General features: G+C 36.9%; 1 protein-coding gene across 1 annotated transcript; it reads right to left on the bottom strand.

Annotated features, from left to right (window-relative positions):
- Positions 1 to 1,750: 1,750 nt before the first annotated feature.
- LOC134660917 (uncharacterized) lies at positions 1,751 to 16,551 on the bottom strand. Its single transcript, XM_063516799.1, has 9 exons — positions 16,446 to 16,551; positions 14,804 to 14,871; positions 14,047 to 14,143; positions 10,092 to 10,193; positions 6,619 to 6,815; positions 5,219 to 5,395; positions 4,846 to 4,872; positions 4,234 to 4,388; positions 1,751 to 1,952 (listed from the first exon to the last, which is right to left on the bottom strand). Exons 1-9 carry the CDS (start codon positions 16,474 to 16,476, stop codon positions 1,811 to 1,813), a joined length of 996 nt encoding a protein of 331 aa, XP_063372869.1. The 5' UTR covers positions 16,477 to 16,551; the 3' UTR covers positions 1,751 to 1,810.
- Between the last annotated feature and the right edge of the window lie 4,952 nt (positions 16,552 to 21,503).

The raw sequence follows: 21,503 nt of genomic DNA, 5'->3' as shown, positions 1-21,503 counted from the left end.
TAAAGATGTTTGTGAACTCGACTGTACAAAATAATTTATTAACTACACGAGTATTTTTTGTTTGTGCATAGACTTTCTGCGATTTGGTGTATTTTAGGAAATGTTTTTTTTTTCTATGAAACATGGTACCTACTGTATGTGTAATTAGAAATCCTACTAACCGAAAGCTCCTTGGGGTAAGTTTGGGTAAGATCGTTGGGGGTTTAACCAAACAACCATCCATCTCGGTCTATTCAGCAAAGTGCAAGTGAGATGGGTGATGGAAAATTCATTCTGCTGAAATCGGGGGATTTGCCCCTTATCCGATCTTATCCACAAATATATTGCGCATATATGTCCTTGTAGGCTGTGAATTTGCCACAAAGTTTTATATTATTGTAATCTTGTGGCCTAAATTAGTTGTGTTAATGTGACATTGCATAAATATCTGTTATAATTATACACTACATATATTACTAGCATGTTATTAATGTCATTGCAGTCCCAAAAGTCTTAAAATAAACCTATTTTGTTTACGGACATGTTTTGTCTCTTTTAGTTTTTGTTAATAGTAATGGTTTATGTCTTAGGGCCACTTGCACCATCCCACTAACCCGAGTTTAAGCGGTTAAACCGTTAACCCAGTGTCAAATTGTAGCAGAGTTAGCTTAGACGGACTCTAGTTAACTGAGAACCGTATAACTGAGGAAAAACTCAGAACCTTCGTTATACACCGTGTTTTTATTGAATTCCGTTAACTTCGAGGTATGGTTAAGTACGTTTAAGATAACTACATAAATGGCATAGTTAATTTTCAATAAAAAAATTTTTTTTTTGGTTTTTTACAAAAAAAAAAGTTTAAAAAGTAATTAAATGTAGCATATAGCGTTGTTGTAACAGCCCCATTGCCCATTGCAATGTAATGCCCCATTTAACTCAACCAAACAATTGAAATCTGTGACATATCAATGTCATTTCGAACATCGATCGGCCGAGATTGTACTTAAGTTTAGTAGCAAATGTATGAACTCATTCTAAACACTAATCAATATGTAAACCGGCCCTAAGGCAAGTGTACACGCTTGTAGAGGCCTTATAGGAAAAAAATAAATTATTGATTATGTCCGAAATGGAGTTAATTAGAATATCGGTGTCTTTGAGAAAGTTACTTGATTTAAGCTCAGGAATGCACCCTTGAAATTAACGGAAATCAAAAAAAAACACGGTGTATAACAAAGTATTCATTTATTACTTCCAATAGTTCCAATATACATATAAACAAAATGCCTCTGTAGGCTTAGAACGAGTGCGCCGCGACAACACCTCGCACGCGAGACACTATGCGCCTTTTTCTAACTCTTTTTTAGTTATCGTCGGTTAGAAACAATAATAAATTCTGTAACTCTTTTGCTTTTTTCTCCAAACCAGAAACTTTAGGGCAATTGAGCGACACAGAGGCTTTCATATGTGCGTGGTCAAAACTAGTGTTTTAAAATTTCGGTTGTGATATATATACAGAGAAAAACATACTCGAAAAAAAGCAAAAAGATGACTAAAATTCGGTATGATACACGGCACAGTTAGAAAAAGACGGGTAGAGTTAAGCCTACTGCTGCCATCTTACAGGTCTCGATTCTACATCAGACTGACGTGCCGTCGGAAAGTTTCTAAAACTGCAACATTCCACTTGGAAACATTTCGGAAACTTCTCATATTGTATGGGTATCGAAGTTTTCCATTTCCAAACTGAAAGGTCTTTATTTTTTGTAAATATTTCCTAATATTTTCTACAAGTTTTGTAAATTTTCCACAACTTGCACTGTATTCGCTCCTAGTAGTCGGTTTCGCTGGAGGTTTCGTAGTCTGTGAGGAACCCGTCGTACATACTCTTGATGACTTGCGCCTCGTCGTCCAAATAGAGCTTGTTCCGCTTCACCAGGGCCCAGTTCACGGTCACCTCTGGCTCGAATAACCTGAAATTAGGATTCTATTTTTATATATTTGAAGTGTGAATTATGTGTAAGCAGTGAATGTGTAAGCATTTTTGAATTCGGTGACGCAAATTGATTTCAGTGCCTGCACATGATTTCGCTGTTTTTTAAATCTCAAATATCATAAAAACTATAAGGTTCTAATGGAGGCCTCCACTACTAATATTTTTTTTATATTAAGGCTAGATTTTAGGAAATAAAGTCGCGGGTCAAATAAGTAAAAAAAAATTCGGCACCGAAGTCGGGCACCGAACGTCATCTCTGAGAATCGCCCTTAAAACACCATTGTTTTTTTTTTGCAAAAAACATTATAATAATATTTAGATTAAATTGTCTTAAAGGGCCTCTGCGCTGTTGGCTTCGGCCCCACGTACGCCTCCCAAAGGTCCGGGACCCCATGGTCCCGTGATATGGAAAGACAGACAAATAATAATAATAATAATCTCCAACCTTTGGTTCAGGTACAACCTGTGTCCACTTATATCTATCATCACTGACAGGACTATTGTAGCCAATAAGCCTGACATTGTGATAATAGATCGATCGCAACGCCGGGCCGTGCTCGTTGACATCACCATCCCCCATGATGAGAATCTCGTGAAAGCCGAGAAGGACAAGTCCAGTAAGTACCTAGACTTGGCTCACGAGATAACCGCCATGTGGGATGTTGATTCGACGATCATTGTCCCGATAGTTGTTTCAGCGAACGGTCTAATAGCGAAGAGTCTCGACCAACATCTTGAGAGACTCTCGCTAGGTGGTTGGGTCAAGGGCCAGATGCAGAAGGCAGTGATCTTGGACACGGCGCGGATAGTCCGCCGGTTCCTCTCTCTGCAGCCCTGACCACCGGCAGCTTGGGTCTTGCCCCGCTGCTGGCGGCACCCTAGGTTAGGTTTTTTATAATATGTTTATAAGTATTTTGTATTGTTTTTGTAAGTGTTTTTGTATTTTATTTTTATATCCATATTGTAAAAAACCAACCTAAGAAGAGAAATAAATAAAAGAATAATAATACTAGCCCTTTATTTCATGCAATTTACGTGACATTCCAAAATTTAGCAATTACATATCAAGTAACATGCAAATATTGCCTACTTATTTATAAATAATTTCCATATGTTATAAATTTACATTTATATCTGCCTATTAGAATATATTAATATTAATCGATTTTTATAAATTTAATTGTGATTAAATAATGAATTAATTATTATTATATAAATTAACTAATTGCATGGCGCTTTGCGCGCAAAGGCCTCCCCCAAACGTTCCCATTTTTTCCTATCTTGAGCTGATCTCCACCAGTGTATGTCGTTACTTTTCAGATCGTCTCTCCAACTGAGTTTCTTCCTCTTCGGGTATTCTTTGGCCAATGTGACTGTTAAAGTCTCCCATAATAAATTTGTATTTAGACTTGCTTTTCCAGTAGGTTGATTCTATTTCTAGTATGAAGGATTCTACCTCCAAGACAGGTGCGTCACTCGCTCAGTCCAATGACGTGCCATTTATGGTTTTCTAAGCTGAGCTCTAGTTCTTGTAGTCTGTGGTTGCTCATGAGGGTACGGACGTTAAACGTCCATAATTATATGTAGTTTTTCTTTACCAGTTTTGTTCGTTGGGGGGTAGTGGTCTTTATTAGTCCCCAGACTGACCAGGATACCTGAGGACTGGTTGGTACGTGTTGATAATTCTTGTTTGTTTGATAGTGTTAGCAAAAAACATTACAATTAAATAAGTAAGGTAAGTAAGACGGGTAAGTGTGATTGGCTGGGTTAGCATGCATTTGCAACTATAAGCAAGAAGCAAATGTACGAACTCGCAAACACTAATCAATCTGTAAACAGGCCTCCCAAATTGGACGCCACACTTACCTAAAATCACCTTATATCATTTATTAAAAAATAAAAATTGGCCAAGCGCATCTCGGGCCATGCTCAGTATAGGGTTCCGTAGTTACTATTTTGTCAGAATAGGCTAAATGGGGGCTATTAGTAAGTATCATGTACATTACAAGCAAAAGCGAGTACTTTCGCAGCGCTTTGTACGAATTTTTACTAAGAAGAGAAGACTTTATAATAATTATAATATATCAAAAACGGGTAAAGTGATCATGTTCGCTATAGATTTCATTTCTACGATTTTTTTCATATTTTTGGGACCCATGGTTCAAAAATTAAAGGGGGGTGGGGGTTCGTGTATGGGGCCGAATATATTCCACAACTCTTTCTGAAGAGACTACATAACATTGCGTCAATTCACTCACCTAGAAACACACTCGAAGAACTTTTGGTTCCTAACGTTGCTAACCAAGTGTGTGAGGACGCTGTAGCCAGTGCAGTTGGTCCATTGCGCGTCGGGTGCCGTCTGCATCCCTATCACACGCCCCGAGCGGCAGATCACCGGGGCCCCGTACATGGCCTGCTCAAACGAAGATTTTTTGCTGCTCAAACATGCAATGATGATTATGTTTTTCATATTAGCACTCTTTGTAGCTAAACAAGGAAAGGTACCCAACTGTACTGCCCGGCTTCGATTTCCTAAACTCAACCTATTGGGAAAAATCGTCCTCGAAAGTACTGAAAAGTCACCAAACCCTCTCACTTCTGTAGAGAGTTTTGTTCAAGCAAATTGCTAGTTAATTACGGGTTTGATTATTTGTTAGTTGTTTTGATATTTCAGGTCAAAATAATATTTTACAAAAAAAACACACTTTAAAGTTTCATACTTCTCATCGTTTCACTCGAACTTAATCATGAAAACTGAAAACTTTACGGTAAGTAGTGAAGAATGTTTTCATGGTTGTTAACCGGTTTGGACATTAAATTAAGTCCTACCATATTTTAATAGGAGTAGGTACTATATAGTAGGTACTTACATGACAGGGCTGGGCGGTGTAGTCCGTCTGTAATATTTTTAGCAAAATTTGTATCGAGTACCAATTTATCTATTTCAAAACATAAGATTTGCATCGCAAAAGATGGTGAAAGATACTCGCCCCACTCTTTAGAAGAAGGGCGTAGTACTAGTACCCTAATACAGTGCAAATTTTAACTAACATTCTTTACGGTGCGGCCTCGATGTAGTATTTTTCTTAGATAGCGTTACGGAGTGGGCGCTGCTTATTCCAAGCTGCCTAGCCAGAAGTTACATGCTCAATAACGCTTTCACGCTCTTATGTTACTTTCGAGCTACCGCTGGTAACACATGATGGTACCTAGTGGGAATAACCCATGACATAATATACTTACGTCTCTCAAACACAAGACGTCATCTTTGTTGAAATCCTTAGTATTTCCTAGATCGTCCGTGGCCTTCTCGTATTTCAACACCAGAGTGTCGCAATACACCTCCTTGTTTACTATGTTCAACTGCTGCAGTCGCAAGTTCCTTTGCAAAATGTATTTTGGCCCTGGATAGATCTTATCCTGAAACGTATGTCACGTGTAAACACGTAGAAACCTTTAATCTGCGTATAGCCGGAAAATTAGAAGAAAAGGCCATCGCGGGTTTTTTTTACCTTTTATCTCGATTAATCCGAAAATCTACTTCTGTTAAAAAAAAATAGTCGATAGATCCCTAAAACATCTAACGTCGGCCAAATAAATCAATATTCCATACATTTTTTAGGGTTCCGTAGCCAAATGGCAAAAAACGGAACCATTATAGATTCGTCATGTCTGTCTGTCTGTCTGAAACTATAAGAACTATACTGTTGAAACTTGGTAAGTAGATGTATTCTGTGAACCGCATTAAGATTTTCACACAAAAATAGAAAAAAAAACAATAAATTTTGGGGGTTCCCCATACTTAGAACTGAAACTCAGAATTTTATTTTTCATCAAACCCATACGTGTGGGGTATCTATGGATAGGTCTTCAATAGTTATTTGTACAACAAGAGATCAAAGTTTGATATTTCTTCGAGTGCTTATTTTGAGTCCCGTGCAAGCGAAAGATTCTATAATAGATTCACGAGCGTAGCGAGTGAATCTAATTTAGAATCTTGAGCGTAGTAAGGGACTCAAAAGCGCACGGGACGTAAATAACTTTGATCTCGTGTAGTACACAACATTTTTCACTTCAGCAGTGAGAACATATTAGAGAACCCGAAAAATGTATTCCTTCTTCATCACTTACCTCTATTCACTCATGTTTTCTTAAGATATACCAACAACACAAGTGAGACAAAATGAGCAAAATGCGATTTTGCTCACTCAGTGAGCAAAATGCGATTTTGCTCACTGTTTTTAAGTAGCAAAGTACCCTTGTTCGAGCTGCTGAGGTGAAAAAATAATATTAAGGTTTTTAATATCATTTTTTTCTAAACTGAATAGTTTGCGCGAGAGACACTTCCAAAGTGGTGAAATGTGGTCCCCCCCCCCCCTGTAACTTCTAATATAAGAGAATGATAAAACTAAAAAAAATATATGATGTACATTACCATGCAAACTTCCACCGAAAATTGGTTTGAACGAGATCTAGTAAGTAGTTTTTTTTTAATACGTCATAAATCGCCTAAATACGGACCCCTTCATGGGCGAGTCCGACTCGCACTTGGCCGCTTTTTTTACTTTTCCTGATGAAAGTAACATCAGTATTTTTGTGGCATTACTATCTACGAGTATATGTTCAATGGAAAGGTACCGTACCCCGGTATACAAGAAATGCCACCCCAGCATCATGCAATCGTCCTGCAACTGCAACTTTTCTTCACCCTTATAGTCGATAGCGATGGCCCGCGGGGGCTCCTCCGTCAACAAATCCGGCACCTTCCTACGTAACAGTAGTAGCGCTACTGATTTCTGCATGATATACGCCCTTGTACCCAATCTATCGACACCAGGAACTGAAAGGTTGATCAAAAATAAGTATTGTTAGTGTTTTTTAGCATTAGAAAAAAGGTAAAGAGGGTCTTTGTCTTGAGGTGTCTTTTTATTGAAAAAACACTTTTGATATATAAATTATATAAATACCTACGGCAAATATGTAGGTAACAATTATGAATCATTTACAGTCTTTTTTTGCTTTCATAAGTTTATTTTTAATGCTCATTTATTTGTGCTTTTAAATTAATAATTAGGTATACCAATAGGGTACAATGACTAAGATAACAGATATTTGCTTAAAACGAATTTTTGGCTAGGTGCGATTTTCTTGACGCCGAATGTAGTTTCTCGTTGCACGTAGGTTAGGCAAGGCAAGGTACCTAGCAGTGGCGGCCGTCTAACATATCCATAGGCAAGCCGGGGCTAATTTGGCTTACATATTTATTTCCTTTTAGCCACGTCAAATTAAGCCAAATTTGGCCAATCTGCGGAAATAATTCGTGTAGTTTTAAAAATTGGTACAGGTATACCTTATGATGTCCAGATAAACATACTAAAAGTCCTCGAGGGTAGGGGGTGTGCTGAGGGTGTAGGAGGAGGTTGAAAGTACCTTTTTTCATATTTTGGCTCATATCTCGACTATCTGTACGAATAGCATTGTAATTACTTCGGACAAAAGTTTTAACATAAAAATTCTTACATATTTAGTTTTATTTATTTTTACTCTGCGATTAATACTTTAGGAGCTACAGGCTGTTAAACTTAAATAAGAGATAAAAAATAGACGGTTTAAGAAAACGTAATTTTTTCGTAATTGTTCATCATAAATAAAAAAATTAGTTTAGAATAAGCAAGGTAAGCGTCCTGTGGATATAATATAAAAAAAAACCGGCCAAGAGCATGTCGGGACATGCTCGGTGTAGGGTTCCGTAGTTACCCGTCCGTCAAAATAGACTATTTGCAAAAACTCAAAAACTGCTAGACCTATCAGGTTCGCTATATTTTTCCTTGAAAGTATTTATTAAGTTTTACTTTCAAGATTTTTTATATATTTTTTGGACCCATGGTTCAAATGTTAGGGGAACTAAAGTGGAAAACACAACTTTTTTTCTTTCAGATCGATTATTTCCTAAAATATTAAGTTGATCAAAAAATGGTCTTTAAAGACCCTTATTCATTTTAAATGACCTATCCAACGACACCCCACACTATAGGGTTGAAGCGAAAAAAATATTCATCCCCACTTTAATGTAGGGGAGCCACCCTAAAAAAATATTTTTTCTAGTTTATATTTTACGACTTCGTCAGCGTAACTGATTTATATATTCGGGCCAAATTTAATAATAAAAACTTAAATAATATTTTTTTATGGTGGCTGCTCTACATTAAAGTGGGGATGAGATTTTTTTTCGCTTCCACCCTATAGTGTGGGGTGTCGCTGTAGCACCGACCGGAAAGTCGTATGCTGTTGAGATAAGACTTTCCGGTCGGTGCTACATCTATTGTCAAATAGCAGTACTGATAGTTCCGCTACTCGATGCTAGATGCTAATAGTCTTTTTGGTACTAAAACTGATGTATGGAGTGAGCACTCTATGTATTTTTTCCTCTATGCCATGGTTCAAAAGTTATGGGAACCAAAGGGGAAAACTCAACTTTTTTCTTTCAGATCGATTATTCCCGAAAATATTAAGTTGATCAAAAAATGGTTCGTGAAGACCCTTATTCGTTTTAAAATACCTATCCAGCGACACCCCACACTATAGGGTGGAAGCGAAAAAAAATTTCATCCCCACTTTAATGTAGAGCAGCCACCATAAAAAAATATTATTTAAGTTTTTATTATTAAATTTGGCCCGAATATATAAATCAGTTACGCTGACGAAGTCGTAAAATATAAACTAGAAAAAATATTTTTTTAGGGTGGCTCCCCTACATTAAAGTGGGGATGAATATTTTTTTCGCTTCAACCCTATAGTGTGGGGTGTCGTTGGATAGGTCATTTAAAATGAATAAGGGTCTTTAAAGACCATTTTTTGATCAACTTAATATTTTAGGAAATAATCGATCTGAAAGAAAAAAAGTTGTGTTTTCCACTTTGATTGCCTTAACATTTGAACCATGGGTCCAAAAAATATGAAAAAAATCTTGAAAGTAAAACTTAATAAATACTTTCAAGGAAAAATATAGCGAACCTGATAGGTCTAGCAGTTTTTGAGTTTTTGCAAATAGTCTATTTTGACGGACGGGTAACTACGGAACCCTACACCGAGCATGTCCCGACATGCTCTTGGCCGGTTTTTTTTTTATATTATATCCACAGGACGCTTACCTTGCTTATTCTAAACTAATTTTTTTATTTATGATGAACAATTACGAATGTTGAGCTGTTGAGATAAGACTTTCCGGTCGGTGCTACATCTATTGTCAAGTAGCAGTACTGATAGTTCCGCTACTCGATGCTAGATGTAGACACTGAAATTAATAGTCTGAACTGATGTATGGAGTGAGCACTCTTGTCTTACTATATTTCTCTATGACCATGGGTCCAAAAAATATGAAAAAAATCGTGGAAACATAACTTAGTAAAGACTTTCAAGGAAAAATATAGCGAACCTAATTTGTATAGCTGTTTTTGAGTTTTTTCAAATAGTCTATTTTGACAGACGGGTAACTACGGAACCCTACACTGAGCATGGCCCGACATGCTCTTGGCCGGTTTTTTTATATTTGATCAGCAGGTCCCTTAGCTTGCTTACTCTAAAATATTTTATTTATTTACGATGAACAATTGCGAAAAATCGTCATTTTCATCGTCTATTTTTTATCTCTTATTTAATTTTAACAGCCAATTTTAACAAAGTATTGATCGTAGAGTAAAAATAAACATAACAAAATTTGTAGGAAATTTTATGTTAAAACTTTTGTCTGAAGTAAATTATAATGATATTTGTACAGATATTCGAGATATGAGCAAAAATATGAAAAAAAGGTACCTTCAACCCCCTCCTACACCCTCAGCACACCCCCTACCCTCGAGGACTTTTAGTATGTTTATTTGGACACCACAAGCTATATCTGTACCAATTTTCAAAACTACACGAATTATTTCCGCAGATTTTTCTAATTTGCTTAGGCTATTTACAACTCTGCTCAAACGTCCAAAAACAGGCATGCATGCCGGTAGGAGTCGACTTAAAAGTTAAGTTACATTGTGCTATGGGCTTTTTGGACGAGCTGCTCCATACGGATGTTTATTTTAATTATTGAGTCTAAATATTTTCATTTAGTACTTACGGCGTGGCGTTACGATTTTAGTGACTTGCACCCTGACCCCTCTCATGGAGTGCCGGTAGTGGGACCCGACAATTACGTTGATGGGCCGCGTGTCGACCTCACCTTGTAAATGAAAACATTCTTCAGTTGAGTTGCAAAAGTTAACATTAGCATGGAAAAATATATAAACATAGGTATATGATGGTATATGATGACTGGAAAAAAACCCTTAAAGGGATAAATTCGCCTTACTACTGCCTATCCTGTGCGATAAATTTGTGTTTTGTGCAATAAAGAGTTTATACATCTATAGATCCCATGGTTTGAGAGTGGATATATTTAGAATGATAATAAACATACCCCAGTTTTTTGGATGCGGGAGGGAATGTATGCAATAGCCAAAAAATAGGTTATATATAACTGTAAAAAAAAAAACATTTGAACATTTCTAAGCCCGTTTGGAGCTTACTACCTACCTTTTATTCATTGTTTAATAAGTGATAACTATTGTACCTATGCTATCTATATGTCGGCGGCCGATCGTAAGATCAGGCATATCGTGAAATTCCTAGGCATATCGTGAAACGTGAAAATCTTTGACCCGTTCCCTGAGTATATATATTATCTATATATATAAATGCAAGTGTCCTGACTGACTGACTGACTGACTGATTAATAATTGTTAATGTATAATTATTATTATTTTGCTTGTATGTAAATTCAATGTTGACGTGTAAAAGTGCCCTTGTGGCCTATTTGCTGAATAAATGTTGAAGTTGAAGTTGAATTCATCAACGCAGAGCCGAAACTACAAAAGCTAGAAAGTTGAAATTTGCACACTAGGTTGCATTTATAAAGTGTACAAGAGATAAGGAGCGATTTTGAAAAATTCAACCCCTAAGGGGGTTAAAAAGGGGATGAAAGGTTGTATGGGGTACAAGTTTTATTTTAAGCTAGGAATTTGAAACATTGTAAAAATATATTATATTAAAAATCCTAAGGTGGTGAAAAAGGGGTAGAAAGTTTGTATGGAGATCTAAATTTTTTTCGAGTGCGGGACTTGAAACTTTGTACATGGGCATATTATTAAAATACAAGAAAAGTAATTTCAGCGTTTTTAAAAATTCATCCCCTAACAGGGTTAAAACGGGGTTGAAAGATGGAATCCATTACGAATTCTTTGAAACTTCTTATAAACGCGTAACATAAAATAAAAAAATAACATTAATTGAACATTATTAAAAATTCAACCCCTAAGGGGGTTAAAAAGGGGATGAAAGTTTGTCTTGGGGTTCAAATTTTATTGTAAGCTAGGAATTAGAAACTTCGTAAAAAGGTATTATAATAAAAGAGAAGAAAACTGATTTCAGGGTTTTTGAAAATTCATCCCCCAAGGTGGTGAAAAAGGGGTTGAAAGTTTGTATGCACAGCAAATATTTTTTTGAGTGCGGGACTTGAATCTTTGTATAAGGGCATATTATAAGAATACAAGAAAAGTAATTTCAGCGTTTTTAAAAATTCATCCCTTAAAAGGGTTAAATAGGGGTTGAAAATTTGTATGGAGATCAAACATTTTTTTGAGTGCGGGACTTGAATCTTTGTATAAAGGCATATTATAAGAATACAAGAAAAGTTATTACAGCGGTTTTGAAAATTCATCCCCCAAGGTGGTGTAAAAGGGGTTGAAAGTTTGTATGCACATCAAATATTTTTTTGAGCGTGGGACTTGAATCTTTGTATAAGGGCATATTATAAGAATATAAAAAAAGTGATTTCAGCGTTTTTAAAAATTCATCCCTTAAAAGGGTTAAATAGGGGTTGAAAGTTTGTATTGAGATCAAACATTTTTTTGGGTGCGGGACTTGAATCTTTGTACAAAGGCATATTATAAGAATACAAGAAAAGTAATTTCAGCGTTTTTAAAAATTCATCCCTTAAAAGGGTTAAATAGGGGTTGAAAATTTGTATGGAGATCAAACATTTTTTTGAGTGCGGGACTTGAATCTTTGTATAAAGGCATATTATAAGAATACAAGAAAAGTTATTTCAGCGTTTTTGAAAATTCATCTCTCAAGGTGGTGAAAAAGGGGTTGAAAGTTTGTATGCACATCAAATATTTTTTTGAGTGTGGGACTTGAATCTTTGTATAAGGGCATATTATAAGAATACAAAAAAAGTGATTTCAGCGTTTTTAAAAATTCATCCCTTAAAAGGGTTAAATAGGGGTTGAAAGTTTGTATGGAGATCAAACATTTTTAGTTAGTAGAGGGTTCAAATTTTATTTAAAGCTAGGAACTTCAAACTTCGTAAATAGGTAGTTCTAGGTAGTAGGTTTTATTAAATAGTGGACTTGAAAATCTTCTGGGGGTTGAGAGGGATTATCGAGCGAATTTGAGCAGTTTGGGGCTTGAAACTTCGTAGCCAGGTTGTGTATAATAATTAACAAATAATTAACAGTCCCTACTGCTATCTTTTGCTGCATAATGTTCTAAGCTAATGTAGAATATGTAACCACCAATATACAAATCCACGCGTACGAAGTCGCGGGCAACAGCTAGTATTATATATATATAAATGCAAGTGTCCTGACTGACTGATTCATCAATGCAGAAACTACAAAAGATAGATATTTGCACACGAGGTTATATTTATAAAGTGTACAAATTTTGAGATTTTGAGAAATTAAATCCCTAAGGGGGTTGAAAAGGGGATGAAAGTTTGTATGGGGTTCAAGTTTTATTTTAAGCTGGGAATTTGAATCTTCGAAGAAAGATATATTATTAAAATACAAGAAAACGAATTTCAGCGTTTTTGAAAATTTATCCCCCAAGGTGGTGAAAAAGGGGCTGAAAATTTGTATGGGAGTCAAACATTTATTTGAGTGCAGGACTTGAATCGTTGTATAAAGGCATAATTATTAGAATACAAGAAAAGTAATTTCGTGGTTTTTAAAAATTCATCCCCTAAAAAGTTTTAAAAGGGGTTGAAAGTTGGTAGAGGGTTCAAATTTTATTTAAAGCTAGGAACTTCAAACTTCGTAAATAGGTAGTTAGGTAGTAGGTTTTATTAAATAGTGGACTTGAAAATCTTCTGGGGGTTGAGAGGGATTATCGAGCGAATTTGAGCAGTTTGGGGCTTGAAACTTCGTAGCCAGGTTGTGAAAGACAAAGCTCATACGTTTTATAATAATGAACAAACCGTCCCTACTGCTATCTTTTGCTGCATGATGTTCTAAGCTAATGTAGAATATACATATAATCACCAATATACAAATCCACGCGGGCAACAGCTAGTTGTACCATAAATAAAGTTAAAAACACAAAATCATTTCCTCATCCATAAATCCGGGGTAGGTATGATAATAACATCATGATCAATCATTATAAGTCAACATCAGGGTGCGTAGCCAAGATGCCAATCGTTTACGGTCCGTGGCGAAGAAACGCAACTGTGAATTTCGCACAAATACTCGTATAAGTAGAATATCACTCGATAGAGAGATACAAATCGTTATGGTTCCTCTACACGTTGGCCCAATCTAGTGGACCAATATGATGGGCCAACGTGTAATGGCTCCTCTACACGATGGGCCAGCGCCGGCCATTCCAAGGGACGCAGCCATGCGGTAGAATGAGATAGCAATATCACTTGCTCCTTCTAACGCATAAATGCGTTCCTTGGATTGGCCGGCGCTGGCCCATCGTGTAGAGGAGCCATGAAGAGGGTAGTGGTGTCGGTGGGCTTATGGCGCGGCGAATGGCGACGGGATGGCCGCGGTGTCGGTTTTTCGGCACACATCAAAGGTAGTGGGCCAGCGATGGCGGTACGCGTCTACACGTGGCCAATCCACAGTGCGCGTTCGAACGCGGTCGAGTGTGGACGTTTGCGCTCAGTATCAATTTACAGGTTTTTTTTTTTATTAAAAATGACGAGTACCTACGTGGCCTCATTATGGAAGTAATGAAGGAATATTTACCACTGACGTGAACGACGCAAACGCATGCGGTCAGCACCGCCATGCGCGATACCAGGACCCCGACGCATATGGATCGTGGGCTGGCATTGAAATATACCTGAAGAAAATTAAGAAATTATCTTTCTAAGGCCCACTTGCACCATCCCACTAACTCGCGGTTAAGTGGTTAAAATGTTAACCTACTGTCAAATTGTACTCCATGGTAACTCCAGATTTAACCGGTTAACCTCGGGTTAGTGGAATGGTGCAAATGGGCCTAAGTATTCTGTGAAGGTATATGCCCAGCCCAGCTAAAGGATTACACTAGTCCGGGCCGGAGCTTCCGGCAGGCGTGTCTCACTCCGCGAGTTCATCGCTTTGCTACAGGTAGCTAAAAGTCCATCCGTTCGGCCCCAATTTTGGGGAAAGCCATAAGCCGCGCGTGGCGCTGTCGCCACCTAGCGGCCATATCTGTGCTGATCGTAACAGACGCGTTTTGTTAGAGAGTGAGTCTTCTGTACTTAGTACTATTATTTATTCTGTGCTTCCGGCGCTTTGTTTGCTATGGAAAGCACCACGTGATCACCGATCAGCCGTTATAGAAAATGACATGTCGGACGGCTCGGCCCGTTCCCGGTTTAGTGTGAGTCATCCTTGAAACATGTCAAGATCACAGTTTACGTCTGTCTGTCTGATGTTTGTGTTTTTTCAACGACCAAAGTTTGTCAGATACGAAGGGTTAAGATAAGATAGTTGATAAAATAAGTGGGACTCTCACCATGAATTGGACGAGGCCAGGAGGAGGTACAGCGGGTTCCCTTCCGTAACATCCCGATATACTGGACCCTGATAAAAACACTGCATTGAAATAATTATCTAAAATAAAGAACCAGACACCAAACTATTTATAATGTTTTCCCAGTTTCAACAAAAATACTTACATTCTACAGATGTGCAAGTTGCGACAAGTTTTAAGAAAAGCTGGAATTAAGTACTCGGAAATTTAAGGAAAACTTTGCAGGGTATTAAGAAAAAAACATTTTTGAAACGGAGCATTTCGATCCCCATACAGCATATAAGATTATAAGTTTCCAAAATTTTTCAATGTAGAAATTTCGCAATTTCGGAAACTTACTGACAACATCGACACGATCAGTACTTAGCTAAGTATAATAAAAAAATCTATTGTCAATTTGTCAGTATTAATACAGGGTAGGGTGTTTGGTACATCGTTTGCCAAATTATTAATAGGTTGAATTGAATAATTTGCTATCTTTTCATGCATAGAAAAATTTTTACACACGTTTTATTTTTTCACCTCTACGCTAGTTTTTCGTAAATTTCAAATTGTTTCGGAGAATAACCGTGGGCTATTATTGGGCATGAGAAGATAGCAAATGACTCATCCTATCTGCCGTTTTAAATTAGCAAAGGATGTACCGTAAAACGGGGTGAGTAGGTTTCGCGGGGAGAGGTGGGTTATGAATGGGGAGAGAAGGTTTGAGAGGGGGGTGAGAAGGGATATTAAGGCTACTGCTACAAAAATAATGTATTCCAATTTAAAATGGAGCTATAGTAATACGCATAATAAAATACAAACGTCCGGAACACCTACTATATACACCATTCAGTTTTCATATGTAAAAATAAAATGTTATCGAGGTTTGAATTTCAGTTTTGACCCTACTCACCCCATTTTACGGTACCAAACAACTGAAACAACCTATATTAAAATATTGAATGTAAATCGAAACCGTCCTATTATCTGAAACTGGGCATTTGTTTTTTATTTCACTTATCCTGGTGTCTGCTTATAATAAATCTTAAAATTAAATCTCAACGCCTGATTCGATGCTTAATAGGTAATCAATATTTAACTACTTAGTCTATGCTACACCGAAAGTACGTACCTAACTATGTACCAATTGTACCTAGTTAGGTACTTTCGGTGTCAAATGAAACCCTGTATGTATTACGCAATAAAGGTTATATTTAGACATAACTTTTGACCCTTATTTTGAAGGCTTGAATCCCTACCGTGGTTAGTTTTGTGTTTTAAAGGGTTAACAATGTTTTGGCACCATCAAGAAAACCTGTTGGTGGAGATCGACCACTTTAACCTTGATATAGTCAGTAATTTCGTGCTCCACACGCCACGACTTCATATCAAGTCGTGGTTTTGGTCAGGTTTGTTTACGTGCAATTTTTGACATGGCGTTGATGACACTTTATTTTTACAAGACTGCCCAAAAATAGAGTGTATTGTTTTCAGCATTCATGTTTGTATGTATGTGAGTTTCTTTATTCCACCATAACTTCTGTATGCCTTAATCGATTTAGATGTATGCTTTTGAGATCATTATTACTTCATTGACGTAGCGGTGAAAAGGTTAAATGAAAAAAATATAAAACGAACTTACCCAACAAATATACCAAGAGAATTTCCTTCATTTTGTTCCAATATCGGAGTGGAAGTGAATTAAAAATCAATTTAATTAATTATTCTGCAACGGTCTGAATGCAATCGTAAACACCACTGATTGAATTCAAGCCTCGATCAGCACAGCACAGTTTTTACAAGCTTTTATTTAACTTGCAATGTTGGTATTATTCAGGTAGGGTACCTATGTATGTTCGGGTCAAAACTAGCAAGCTAAATAAGATCCACTGCCCATTATGCAATGGAGCTGGAGCTGAAACTTCACACTCTTACTTATAGGACCGGTACAGACGGACTGCAACCCAACTGCAACTTGTATGGGAACTGAACGCTGACGTTTCGTTACTTTTGTAATCCACAGAAAAGAAGCTGGTTGTCCCGGACGTTTTTGACCCAGCAGCACTGAATAAGTACAGAATAAGTACAGAAGACTCACTCTCTAACAAAACGCGTCTGTTACGATCAGCACAGATATAGCCGCTAGGTGGCGACAGCCCACGCGCGGCTTATGGCTTTCCCCATAATTGGGGCCGAACGGATGTACTTTTAGCTACCTGTTAGCAAAGCGACGAAATCGCGGAGTGAGACACGCCTGCCAGCAGTTACAGTGATTCCCCTAAATCGTCCCGCCTAAGCTCGGTAAAGCAATCAGAATACACGGCCAGGTTTCAGGGATCCAATAGAGATGTTGGATTGAACCGTTTATCTGTTTGCTGCTTAGCATGCGGACGGAGCTCCGTGGGGATGCAGTTATCTGTCTCTGAATATCGCGCATGGATATTTGTACGATTAGATGCGGAAAAGATGGGCAGAGTGCTTTTCTCTGAGCATGAGCTATGAGGATTTTCGATTTCCCCCAAAAAACAAAAAAAAAAAGTCCATGTCTTTGAATAGGTTAGTATCACTTGCATGTCCTTATTATTCGTTCATTGCAGTTAAAATGCAACGTTAAAACCTAATTGACTTTTCTCCTGTTTAATACGACCATTCCAAGAAATGGGGGAAAACTGCAGCAATTTTTTGTTACTAAACAATACAATACAAATAATAATATACCTAGGTTTACTAAGGTACAGTGTAATTACACGAAAAATATGTGTATTCGACATGTCAATATACTGACATCGACAATCGTCGGTTAGCCATCGTTATCCACTTTTGTGTTAATTTATGAGAAAACTAATAGATACCTATAGGATAGGTTCGGTGGCAACGCGCGTCACTCTAACCAGACGAATAGGCCGTCGGGAGTGATGGAAACGTTCCCGTAGTAACCCGAATCTACCCTAGTTTATTGGATCTAAAGGCGACGGGAACTCGCCTCTCATTACAAATTCACAGGCCGTGCCACCCTGTGTCCGAACGGCCGGGAAGGAAGCTCCAGGCTCGCTATGTCCAGTTAGTTTGCTTGAGATTCGTTTCTGCGATCGCCCCGAACAATTTCAAAGTCCAAGATTTAATCAAGAATCGAGATTTATCAATATTGAATAAGGACATTTAATAAAATCTATCTTTTTGTTTACACCTATACATACATATGTACCTAATGCTGTTATCAGCATAGAAATCAGGAAGCGTTCCGATAAATATATGGTCACTTTGGCCGTTACTGTCAATTTGATGCCGACTGTACATACTTGAAATAAATACCTAACAACACATTATTAAGTGATTTAAGAAATAGGTACCTATAATAAAGGTAGGTTAGGGACCTATGTACAGTATGTACTACCTATTTACCTTGGAATAAAATCCTAATCACCGTAGCTTAAATCAGCTGAGAAAAGAAGACACATTTGTTTAATACTTCGTACATACATGTTTAACTGAAGTTATGAAATGAATATCAACACCATTTCATAAAAGTTGGAAGTCCCGGATATTCATTTAATCCCGTCCAAATGATATTCATAGTAGAATTTATTTTTGGGGCATTGTACTTGTTTGTTCTAGCAGTTAAAATCATGAGCGCATTACGTGACTCAACTTAAAGAACTACTTAGCTAGACAAACTAGGCAAAGCACTTAAACACAAACTAAACGTGCGTTATTTCGGGAAAATGTGAATTGTACGAAAGCTCGCAAATCGCAAACAAAGTTTTGACAAATTGTATCATTAGAATATTATTTTTGGAATCATTAACGGCATGTATGAGTAGAACGGCTTTTATCCAGTTTTGGGAAGCTGGGAAAGATGAGTTCTCGTAGCGGTACAATACAATACAATGCAATATAGGTTTAATAGGTACTCATTATTGGCACCTCACACAGTTTAACAATACGAGTATAATACAGGTATATTATATGTACCTATACTAAGTACCTACTTGCAGATAGCTGTATTATATGTATACTAAGTACTAGTATAGGTAACATTCTTGAATAATTGGTAAATTTACGGAATTTTGCGAGACAATTGTCCAAGGTCACTTACTCTAAATTAAAATGTTTCTCTTATCAACTTGTTTCTCCTGTCACAAAAGGTAGATAATAGGTTTCCGAAACAGCTTAGTTACAAACTCCGGAAAGGTCAGACACACTAAGAAGACCTTCTTCCATGGATTGTGCTTCCCTGTATTCAGCCAAAGCAGCCGTCTAGTTTTGAACATTTGACCCGTTTCCGAGTAAGGCGGAAGGCAAACACAAAAGCCTTCGCTATACGAGAGGCTAGGTACATGAAAATATTTAATCCCATTTCAAAATATATTCAACATTATTAAATTTCAAAGTGTATCTTGTTGTTCCTCACAGTTTATTAATAAGCTGAGTATATTTGAGTTTATATAATGTTCCGTTTATGTGATCTATTTTGGACCCGTTTTGAAAATCTAGAATTAAATACTTGCCTCGGGAGCGGGACACTTTGTAAAGGCAGCATGAGATAGATTGTATAATCTAAAGCGACTACGAATATTAGTTATATACATCGTAACACACCACCTCTACTCCGTGTATTGTGTCAATTTTGTTAATTTGATGCTGACTGTAGGAAAAACAGTCGAGCGTACTGTCTCACTTTACCATGGGTACGATATGTGTGATGGTCAAAAATCGTAGGGTCAAACCTCGGATGTGATCAGTAAAACCGACCTCGAAAAACATCCAAAAAGACAAGAGGTTAAGACGATATTTAGGTAGCAATAATGTATTTTCAAACTTACCGTCGTATAATTTCCAGAAAATAATGTAAAGTAATAGTCGTATATATCTGATTCAGCACTTAAGCCTTAACATAGTATTGAATCGGTGCCAAGGGTTTTAATGGGTGCGACCTTGGAAAACAAAGTGAGTTTTACTTTAAAATGGACTAATTTGGTAGGTTCAATTACTTTGAATGTCTTAACGTATGCATGTAGCACCAATCGACTATTACCCGTATTTATAAACGATTGCAACGACTATGTTTGCCCGTTGCTTTGATTTTCAGGGCACATACCTACTAGTCTAAGATCCGGCATATATGGTCGACCTTCACGGATCTGTCTGTCTGACGGATGAAACTCACATATTATGAAAGAAAATATGTTCCTGAACATAAATAAATAGGGTTGACTAAAGAAATATGGTCAAGGCTATTTTTAATTAATTTTTGAAAAAAAATTTTTTTTTTTCAAATTTCACCGATCTGTCTGACAAACGAAATAAGTTCCAATGGAAAGTATACAACTTGTACAACATAAATCAACTAGGTTGCCTATCTTTTTCCGGTCATCCGGTTTTCCGGTATGTGGTTGCCTAGTTTAAACAGGTGAGTTTTTATCGATAATTGCACTCATCTGTCTGACGCTTGAATTATACATCAAAATGATGGTAATTTTATTGCGAATACAGTGGCATAGGGTTGCCTGCGAAAATCCGGTCACAAATAAGGGTTGCCAGGCTTTTAAATAAAATAAGAAGGGAAGACTTTTAGCAATAACTCATAAACGGCTTAACTTATCAAGTTTGTTTTAATTTTGTTTGAATGAGTTTTGTATAATAATTTCAAAAGAACAAAAAACGGTTATTCCTTCTAACTTTTGAAAAATCGATCTAAAAAATATGAAAAAAATCATAAAGATAGTGCTTACAAAATTCATTCAAACAAAATTAAAACAAACTTGATAAGTTAAGCCGTTTATGAGTTATCGCTAAAAGTCTTCCCTTCTTATTTTATTTAAAAGCCTGGCAACCCTTATTTGAGACCGGATTTTCGCATGCAACCCTATGCCACTGTATTCGCAATAAAATTACCATCATTTTGATGTATAATTCAAGCGTCAGACAGATGAGTGCAATTATCGCTAAAAACTCGCCTGTTTAAACTAGGCAACCACATAATAGTGACCGGAAAAAGATAGGCAACCTAGTTGATTTATATTGTACAAGTTGTATACTTTCCATTGGAACTTATTTCGTTTGTCAGACAGATCGGTGAGATTTAAAGAAAAAAATTTTTTTTTTCAAAAATTAATTAAATATAGCCTTGACCATATTTCTTTAGGCAACCCTATTTATTTATGTTCAGGAACATATTTTCTTTCATAATATGTAAGTTTCATCCGTCAGACAGATCGGTGAAGGTCGACCATATATGCCGGATCCCCTACTATACTTGTTGAAACTTTTATAACAATGGCATTATACGAGTAAGTATACTGTTTTCAAACACATCTTTCTTTTCTACCAATTCAAATAACTATTTTTTAAATACCTATTGCATGAACAGTACGGTTACCATCAGTTTGTCACTGACATAAAACGCCGTCGATAACGTAATTTACTTTCTATACATCCCGTTTGCACTAATATGCGAGTGCGAGCGAGGTGTGTAGAAAGTAAATTACGTTCTCGACGGCGTTTATGTCAGTGACAAACTGATGGTAACCGTACTGTCTAATAGAACCGTGGACATTATTACAGATAAGTAACTCTCGAGGCAATTTGACTGAAACTGCCGCTTGCAAGTTGCAAGCGTTCTAACTTGAAGGGTTAAATGGAACAGTTTTACTAGTTAGCACTGCAACTTAAGCCACGAAATACCATTGAACTTAATACT

The sequence above is a fragment of the Cydia amplana genome, chromosome Z (assembly GCF_948474715.1).
Source record: "Cydia amplana chromosome Z, ilCydAmpl1.1, whole genome shotgun sequence".
Taxonomy (NCBI): Eukaryota; Metazoa; Arthropoda; class Insecta; order Lepidoptera; family Tortricidae; genus Cydia; species Cydia amplana.
Note: the sequence above shows the minus strand (reverse complement) of the source record. Positions and strands in the feature narration are given on the sequence as shown.